Genomic DNA, 10029 nt, shown 5'->3' with positions numbered 1-10029 from the left:
AGAGGAGTTATAGAGAGAAAGGGGGGGGCGGTGGTATGAAGGAGAGGGGGAGATGGAGGGAGAAGTGAATAGTTCCTGAGGTAGTACCTTCACTGCTGATTGAAACCTTTCCCAATTATGTAACCCTCACATCCAAGCGTGGCCTGTCTGCAAGGAGATTGTTGTTGAGTTCCATTCCTTCTTTATTCTCGATCACTTGATAAAGCAGTGTTCTCAAATTCTCAATGTTACACGTTTTTCAAATTGAGACTTTTGATAAGTTGGGGTTTCATGTGACATTAACTGAAGTACAACTTGGATGCAAATTGGAAGTACTTAATGGCATAGTTTAGAAGGAGCTTTATCCTCTCTCTAACTCAGTGCTATCCCTGCCCTGGGGTTTTTTGATGAGGACATTGTTGAGGGACACTTACTTTCTGTTTAAAACAGTAGATAGAGAATTATTTTGTGTCTAACCCTGTGCTGTTCTAGTCCTGGAAGTGTTTGATGGGGACAATGTAGAGGAAGGTTTCCTTTCAGTTTAAATGAGAAGATGGCAGGTACTTTAACTCAGTATTTAACCCCATGCTGTGCCTGACCTGGGAGTGTTTGATGGAGACAGTGTCAAGAGACATTTACTTGCAGTTTAAAGGAGTAGAGGGAGCTTTATTCTGTTTCTAACCCTGTGATGCCCCTGTCCTTGGAGTGCTTGATGTGGACAGTGTAAAGGGGCCTCAATTTCCGTTTAAAAGACTCTGTATCAACCCCATGATGTATCTGTTAAAACAGCTTTTTAATAGGGGTAGTGTCAGGGGAGCCTTACTTGGTTTACTTTCAGTTTAAAAGAGTAGAGGCAGCTTTACTCTTTATTTAATTCTGTGTTGTACCTGCCCTGGGATTGTTTGATGAAGACTGTGTAGAAGAAGCTTTACTTTGTGTTTACTAAGCAGAAGAAATTTATTCTGTTATCTAACCCCACGCTGTATGTACTATCACTGAGTTTGGAGATGACACAAATTAGGTGGGAGGGTGAGTGATGATTAGAGGCTATAGAAGGATGTGGACAAGCTAAATGAGTGGGTAAAACTTGGAAGTTGTAGCTTAATGTGGGAAAATATAAGAGAATACACTTTAGCAAGAAAAATAAAAAGGCTGAATGTTATTCAAATGGAGAAGGACAGCAGAAAGCTGTAACATATGAATATCCTTGTACATAAATCATAAAATACTAATTTACAATTTAGTAGGTTATAGGGAAAGCAAATGGTTTGTTGGTCTTTATTTCAAAGGGGATGGAGTATATCAAAATGGAAAGACTGCTAAAACTGTACAAGTAACTAGACAGGACATACGTGAAACATTGAAGATTTTTGTGCCTCTTTATCTGAGGAATGGTACACTGGCACTGGAGGCAGTCCAGAGAAGGGTCACTAGGTTGATTCCAGGGCAAGATAAAATGTTACAAAATCTTAAAGCAGTATTTATGAATTAAAATATACTGTAATCAGCATCTAGATGGCAATGTTTTTCTCTGTTTCCTCAGATTGAATATTGATGGATTGTTGGTGCATTTCCCTTACGATTTCATCTACCCTGAGCAGTATTCCTACATGTTGGAGCTGAAGAGGATTCTTGATGCTAAGGTAACTTGTTACAGAATGCTCAAATCTTAATCATACTGTTTGCTTTCCTAAATGCCTGCTACGTCAGCACGTTTACTTTCAATGACCAGTTTATAAGGACACCCAGGTCCTTTGTACATTAATCTTCCCCAGCCTATTCTATTTAAATGGTACTTTGCCATTCTGTTTTTCTTAAAAGACCAACATCACATTTAATCACATTAGACTGCATCTGCCATGCAATTACCACTCGTTCTTTGTCTAAATCGTCCTAAAGCCTCTTTACACACACCTCAGCACTCTCAGTCCCACCTAGTTTGGTGTTGTCAGCAAATTTAGAAATACTAATTTGATTCTTTTATCCAAATTGTTGGATATTGTGAAAAACTGGAGGCAGACCACTGATCCTTGTTGTAACCACTTGTTATCGCCTTATTCATACTCTGTTTCTGAACCAAATTTCAATCCATGCCCAGATTATCATCACCATGTGCTTTAACTTTTGGCTTATTATTACTGTCATGTATACGAAGGTACAGTGAAAACTGTTGTCTTATGTGCTGTACAGTACTATACAAGTGCATCAGGGTGACAAGACAGAGTGTGGGATACAGTGTTACAGCTGCTGAGAAGGTGGAGAGAGAGATCAACATTAACATTAAACTGATCCATTCAAAATTCTGACAACAGCGGGGAAGAAGCTGTTCTTGAATCTGTTTTTGTTTGCACAATAACCTGTTATGTGGAACTTTATTGAAAGCTTTCTGTAAATTAAATATACCATATCTAATGGTTCTGCCTCATGTATTCTGTTAGGTACATGCTTCAATAAGTTCAGCAGGTTTGTCAAACTTGATTTCTCCTTCATAGATATAATAAACTGGGAGGGGTGAGATAGATTCAGTCCTCATGTGTTAATACATCCTTTATTAGAATGTGACTTTTTTCAATATGTTCAAAAGCACAAGGCTGCAGATTGGGAGAGGTGTCATGGTGGAAGGAATTGAGCATGAGGATGAGAATTTTAGAATTGAATTGCTGTTGAACCAGGATTTGTTTTTCACGTTTGACAGCCTGTTTGGCTGATGCTGTTTGCTGATTGTGTCTTGTTGTTTCAAACTTGCTGTCACTTCCTGTATTTTAGGGACATGGGGTCTTGGAAATGCCATCGGGCACGGGGAAGACTGTGTCACTGCTTTCACTGATTGTGGCCTATCAGATGGTGAGAATGATGCTTTCTTCACAGGGCTGGGTGGGTCAGGGAGGGAAGGGTTAAGTTGCATTTCCACATGAATTTCTATTAAATGTATATAAAGCTGAGATGAGAGTCACACAGCATGGATACAGACCCTTATGTTCAACCTGTCTGCGCTGACCAGTTATCCTAAACTGATCTAGTCCCATTTGCCAACATTTGGCCCATATCCCTCTAAATCCTTCCTTTTCATGTACCCATCCAGATGCCTTTTAAATTTGTAATTGTACCTGTCTCCACCGCCTCCTCTGAAAGCTCATTCCGTACACACACCACCCTCTGCATGAAAAAGTTGCCCCTCAGGTCCCTTTAAAATCTTTCCCCTCTCACCTAAACCTGTGCCCTCTAGTTTTGGACTTCCGTACCCTGGGAAAAAGACCTTGGCTATTCATCCTATCCATGCCCCTCATGATTTTATAAACCTCTGTAAGGTCACCCCTCAGCCTCTGATGCTCCAGGGAAAATAGCCCCAGTCTATTCAGCCTCTCCCTATAGCTCAAACCCTCCAATCCTGGCAACATCCTTGTAAATCTTTTCTGAATCCTTTCAAGTTTAATGACATCTTTCCTATAGTGGGGAGACCAGAATTGAATGTGCTCTTCTAAAAGTGGCCTAAGCAATGTCCTGTACAGTCGCAACATGACCTCCCAACTCCTATACTCAATGCACTGACCAATAAAGAGAAGTGTGCTAAATGCCTTCTTCACCACTCTGTCTACCTGTGATTCCAGTTTCAAGGAACTATGCAGCAACACCCCTCAATCTCTTTGTTCGGCCACACTTTCTAGGGCCTTGCCATTAATTGTATAAGTTTCCCTGTTCTGAGGGAGGGACACCAGGCCCGAAGCGTTAACTCTGATTCTTTTTCTTCACAGATGCTGCCAGACCTGCTGAGCAATTCCAGCAACTTCTGCTTTTTAGTTCCTGATTTACAGCATTTGCAGTTCTTTCGGTTTTCAACTGTATAAGTCCTGCCTGGTTTGCCTTACCAAAATATAACACCCCACATTCATCTAAATTAAACTTCATCTGCCATTCCTTGGCCCATTGGCCCACCTGATCAAGGCCCTATTGTACTCTGAGTTAACTTTCTTCACTACTTCACCAATTATGCTGTCATCTGCAAGCTCGCTACCCTCTATATTCACATCCAAATGATTTATATAAATGATGGAAAGCAGTGGACCAGCACCAATCCTTGCGACCCACCACTGGTTACAGGCTTCCATCTGACAAACAATCCTATACGACCACCTTCAAGCCAATTGGCTAGCTCTGGATTCTATGTGATCTAACATTGCTAATCAGTGTACCATGTGGAACCTTGTTGAATGCCTTGCTGAAGTCCATATAGACAACATCTACTGCTCTGCCTTCATCAGTCTTCTTTGTCACCTCTTCAAAAAACTCAATCAAGTTAGTGATACATGATTTCCCCTGTACAAAGCCATGTTGACTATCCCTAATTATTCCTTGCATTTCCAAGTGCATGTAAGTCCTGCCCTTCAGATTCCCCTCTAACAACTTAACCACCACTGACATCAGGATGACCGGTCTGTAGTTCACTGGCTTTTCCTTGCCACCTTTCTTAAATAATAGCACCACATCAGCCACCCGAATGTCTGAATGTACCAAATACAGTTTCATTGGCTTCTTTATTCTGTTTGTAAGAACAATATATTTAGTGATCGAGAGGCATCTTTGATCTCCCTGAGCTTCTGTATAGTAACATGCTACATGCATAACTAACATGTGCATGTAGCTGCAGTTGTCCTATGGGTGATTGTGAATGGAGCCAAACGTGGGTACAGACCAAGTTATTGGTGTGGGTGGACAGAATGTGGGAGCGGTATGGGTAAAGGGCATGGATGGTTTGAAAGAATGTGTTCTGTACATTGATACTGAAACATGCCAGTGCCACCAGTTCTTGGGAAACAGTTTAACCCTTTCACACTATTGAAGTTCACCTACAGGTATCACCCATGATCCTTCTCTGCTCAGCTGACTGGATGATTTGCTCTGGCTGAAGTTCCTTCAGTGCAGGCTGCTGTCTGGGTATTAGTAGAAATTGATGTGTCTGTGCTGTGTTTGGGATCCAGTTCAATTCAGTAATAATCTCTCTGTATCTGTCTGTATCCATTGTCTTTCTGTGTGAGAGAGGCCCTGTATACATTCTCACGTTACTGCCTTCCTCTTTCCTTTTAGATGTATCCAACAGAAGTGACTAAGCTGATCTACTGCTCCCGAACAGTTCCTGAGATCGAGAAGGTAGGAGCAATTTGTGAAATCCTCCTTTTTTAACAATCACTGTATACACTGCAAATCAGTCACAGTTTCAGTGAAAGAGCTTCCTCATCCTTACCACTTGCTTTTCTCTGTCCTAGAGACACGGAGGCCAAGCTTAGTTCCTCTCACAGTTAACAGCAGTATTATTTTCATTGTGTTTGTGAAGTTGATTCTATTTCCAACATATAAATTTTGATGATCTTGGACACACCCAGGATCTTTGCTCAAAATATACGGCAGCTGGGGAGAGGGTAGAGAATGTCCCAAAAGTGGTCAAACTTAGAGAGAAAATGAGTCGCAGTTTTCAGGGAGGTGGGGGGAGCACTGATGTGAAACATTATCGCTTTCCTAAGTGGAACTGGAAAATCTGTAGGGGGCGGTAGACAGTTTACTGGGTGAAGCAAGAAGTTGCACCGAGAAAGGGGAGAGGGACAAAGTGAATAGGAGACCGAGGTGGGGGGAGAGGGTCTGTCAGCAAAGGAATGCCTTGCTAACTGGAACTAGAAAAGTTTCACGTCACAGGTTATGAATCTCTTGCAAATCAATGAGCTTCTTATGAAGTGTGAGCCAGTTATTGGAAAAAAAAACCTTCTATTGCTGATGGTTCTTGTCTTGTGTCAATTTAAATATGGTAGTGTTTTCATTTAACTTGAACAGGGGATTGATATTTATTGAGAATATCGATTGTTGAAATTCTTCTGTGAATTAAAGTTCTGCATGTCAACACAAATACAGAACTTAATGTTACTATGTGACCTCATCGCTGAATGAAAGAGTCAGTGAGAGGGAGGGTGTAGCTGCGAAAGTTAAAATGCAGCCCTCTTGATCTTGGGTGGTGGCAGGGGTGAAGAAACATTATGTTGACACTTGCCAGGGATGTGCTTCGAATGATCTGTTGGCAGTCTCTGTTGCCAAAATCTAACACCTTCATTTATGAGTGCTGCAGTTTGTTGTGTTCATTTAAAAATGATGATATTTATGGCAAACTTTCTGTACATTGCAAACCTGTTTTCTAAAAAAAAACTCTCTTGTTTTATGTGTTCTTCCTCCCTCTCTCTCTCTCTCTTGCTCTCTCTCTCTCTCTCTCTCTCTCTCTCGCACACTCTCTGTTTCTGTCCCCTCCACTCCCTTTTCCCTTTCCCTCTCACCCTGTTTCCCTTAACTGCCGCCCCCACCCCAATCTTCTCAGGTCATTGAGGAGCTTCGGAAGCTGCTCAATTATTACGAGAAACAGTCTGGCGAGAAGATCCAGTTCTTGGCTCTGGCTCTGAGCTCCAGGAAGAATCTCTGCATCCACCCAGAGGTTAGTTTTGCTGAACAATGCTCTCTGACTGCTGAAGAAGCAGATCTTTACGTGCACTTTGGATCCCCATCATTTTCATGCTCTGAACTGACAGGTCAGTTCCACAAGGTGATAGGATGGGGCCAGTGAAACTGAAGCACATCAAAGACTAGGGTGGCCTTTCCATTGCGGCAACCCATTGAATATCTGCCTTGCTGGTCCTGCTGACTGAAGTCTGAAAGGGAATAAGCTACTTTACTAGAAGTGCAAATCCCAGTGGGTAAAAACCTAACTCTAAAGTTCCAATTCCTAACTCTTGTTAAAAGTCAAAAGACCATGGTTTCAATCCCAATTTTGGGATTTCAGTGCAGAATTAAGACTGACAATCAAACTGTCATAGGGCCAATGCTGAGGGACTGCTGCACTGTCAGAGCGTGCTGTCAAAGAAGCCTTGGTGAGATAATGGAGTGCATCTTACAGATGTTATGCACATTTGGTACTGTGCGTTGGTCATAAAGGGAGCAAATATTCAAGGTGGTGGATGGGTCACAATTCAGCTGGACCGCTTTGTCCCAAATGGTGTCAAGCTTCTTGAGTGTACTTGGAACTGCAGTCAGCCAGGCAAGTGGGGAGTATTCAATCATATTTCTGACATGCGCCTTGTAGATGTTGGACCAGCTTTAGGGAGACAGAAAGTGAGTTTTTCACTGCAGGATTTCTAGTCACTGACCTGCTTTTGTAGCTACATTATTTATTTATATGGCTGGTCCATTTCAGTTATTGGTATATCCTAGGATGTTGATAATGAGGGATCCAGTAATGGTAATGCCATTGAATGTCAAAGACGATGGTTAGATTCTCTGCCGCCAGAGATGGACGTAATATCAATCGTGGCTTTCAAATGAGTAATCAATAATTTTCAGAACTGTGAAGAAGTTTCACATTAGTGCCTGCAGTTTGAAACTAGTTGGGTGAAATATTATGAGAAAATTTGCTGTAGAGTTGCAACTTTTCTCTACTTTATAAAAAAAAATGCAGTTCTTCTGTGGTTTGATTTTTATCTTGCTATTTACAGGTCAGTTCTCAGAGGTTTGGAAAGGAGGTTGATGGCAAATGTCGCAGCCTGACTGCATCACACATCAGAATGCAGCACTCCAGCAATCCTGCTGTGCCCATCTGCCAGTTCTATGAGGTGCATAATAGCAGCTAAGATTCGTAAACTCAATTAAAATCCATGCCTAGTAACTGAACGGTCAGGTTCTTTACACTTGATCTCTTCATACCATTGCAAGCTTGGTTTGCTTAGTGTAGCATTTTTGGAGCAGACTGTGCCTTTACTTTTGGGAGTGTTTATTCCATGCTCAATCTCTACATCCTTACTGCATCCTCTTTCTGTTCCCCACATTTACTTGAAAATTATTTTTTCTCATATGATGAAAGTTCATAACATATTGTTATTTTCAACTTGAGTTCATACATAGAGGTAAATGGGGTTTTGGGTTTTAGTTCTGCAAAGGTGACTTTTCTTTGTTGGAAGGGTCAGAAACATTGGATCAAAACTGCATTTCTAAGAAATCATGTGACTTAAGCTAAACAACTAGGCAAGCTGCCTGGTTGATCATTGCTGACGTGTTTATTAAATTGAGTTTTTCAACCCAGAGAAAAAGCCCAAAGCAAGTTCAGTCCAGAAGGAAAGAGTCATGGCAATAGATCAGCTGTTCAGCAGCCTCAAAGGAGTCAAAGTAATTAGAATAAGCCCTGAATTTTCTTTTCTTTAGAGTTCAGTGAGAAATTCAATGAGTTAGCCTGTGCCTGAATGTCTCAGGGAGACACAGAGAGAATCACATCTGGTGAATGTGCAGAGAAAGCCACCAAAAAGAAATGCTTGTGATCTCAACAGTTGAGTAAGAAATTTTAAAAAATGAAGTTAGGCGTTATACTTCATTGGGTTCAGTTCTATAAAGTATATTGCAGGGAAAAAGGTTGAATCTTTCTTTTGTTATTTATAATAATATTTTATCAAATTGTCCTCACGTTTTTCCTTGTGCGTAATAAACTTTTGTTCTTTTGTTAAAAGTACATTGGCAGCCTTCTATGAATATGTATAGCGATCGACTATTACGTAACGAAGTTGTAAGATTATAATGTTGGATCTATCAAGCCAGGTTTCACTGTAGGATCTGACTTGTTCAAAAGTGCCATCAGCTGAGTTTGTAACAGCCCTCATGTCAAAACTGAAGAAAGTTCCCCTCCCTCTCCTCACATACTCATCTCCTCTCCCTCTCCTCTCATTCTTATCTCTTCCTCCCTCCATCGCCCTTTTGTCCCTCTGTCTTATTTTGTTCAGCGCTGGCCAAGACTAAAAACTGTTGAGAAAGTGATGGCTCTTTGGGAGGGAGTTCCTGGATTCCGGCAACATTGAAGGAGCACAAGTCAAGATGGTGTGTAGTTTGCAAGGGAACTTGCAGGTGGTAATTTTTTCCTGTGCATCAATTGCCCTTGCTTTTCTAGGTGATAGAAGTCATAGGTTTAGAAGTTGCTACCGTCAGAGCCCTTCATATTCCTTCCGTTTTGTCCCTATCTCTGGCTGTCCTCTGTCTCTCTCCCTCCTTTCCTCCCTCGATCATATCTCCTGTCTACAAACTGCAGTTTACATTTTTTAAACTCAAGCTCGTCCGTGTTATGCTGTTTTTTTTTAATTTGACTGATGATACCTCCAGCTTGTTAACATCAGTCACTGTATTAGCTTTCTCACTGAGTGATTGATTCTGCAGTATGCATGTGTGCATTTTCTCTGATAGGAGTTTGATCTCCATGGGAAACAAGTGCCGCTAACTTCTGGAATTTATAACCTGGATGACTTGAAAGTTTATGGGAAGCAGAAGGGATGGTGTCCATATTTCTTGGCCAGATATTCTGTAAGTGAATTTTGCCTTTTCCCTTTGGCAGGTGACAGTTCTTTTCCCCAAGGGTTTCAGTATCCAATTCTCTTCAAGCTAAAGCATTGACTCTGTACTGCACCCTTGACCTTGCACTTGGTTTACTGAACAAGCTTCAAGGTGCACTGATGGATTTCTTCTCTAGAAAATATCATAGCTTAGAGAGTGTTAGCGAAACTCAGCAGGTCTGGTAATATCTGTTGATAGAAAATCAGAATTAACATTTCGATTCCAGTCATCCTTTGTCAGAATAGGTCCTGGTCCTGATCGCCCTCAAAATCCACACATTCCCACTCCAGAGGCAGGATCTAAACCAGACTACCTGGAATATTGTGCTTCAGCTTCAACCTTCCCTGAGTCTGGGGAAAAGTTTGAGGGAGATATGCGTGGAGAGTTCTTTACGCAGAGGGTGGTGGGTGCCTGGAACGCGTTGCCAGCGGAGGTGGTAGAGGTGGGCACAATAGCATCATTTAAGATGTATCTAGACAGATACATGAATGGGCAGGGAGCAGAGGGATAGAGATCCTTGGAAGATAGGCGACAGGTTTAGATAGAGGATCTGGATCAGCGCGGGCTTGGAGGGCCGAAGGGCCTGTTCCTGTGCTGTAATTTTCTTTGTTCTTTGTTCTTTTTTCTTTGTTCTTTGCTGAGACGATGATTGGGTGA

General features: G+C 41.6%; 1 protein-coding gene across 1 annotated transcript in view; it reads left to right on the top strand.

The window, feature by feature from the left end:
* ercc2 (excision repair cross-complementation group 2) overlaps nt 1-10029 on the top strand; it is a 31475-nt gene that overhangs the window by 249 nt on the left and 21197 nt on the right. Inside the window, exons 2-7 of the mRNA XM_048618190.1 lie at nt 1523-1622; nt 2746-2823; nt 5062-5124; nt 6332-6445; nt 7500-7616; nt 9226-9342. Coding sequence (XP_048474147.1) covers nt 1523-1622; nt 2746-2823; nt 5062-5124; nt 6332-6445; nt 7500-7616; nt 9226-9342 — 589 coding nt within the window. The remainder of the gene's footprint in view (nt 1-1522; nt 1623-2745; nt 2824-5061; nt 5125-6331; nt 6446-7499; nt 7617-9225; nt 9343-10029) is intronic.

The sequence above is a fragment of the Rhincodon typus genome, chromosome 39 (genome assembly GCF_021869965.1).
Source record: "Rhincodon typus isolate 14 chromosome 39, sRhiTyp1.1, whole genome shotgun sequence".
Lineage (NCBI taxonomy): Eukaryota > Metazoa > Chordata > Chondrichthyes > Orectolobiformes > Rhincodontidae > Rhincodon > Rhincodon typus.
The sequence above is the reverse complement of the archived record's forward strand: the minus strand, read 5'-3'. Positions and strand labels throughout refer to the sequence as shown.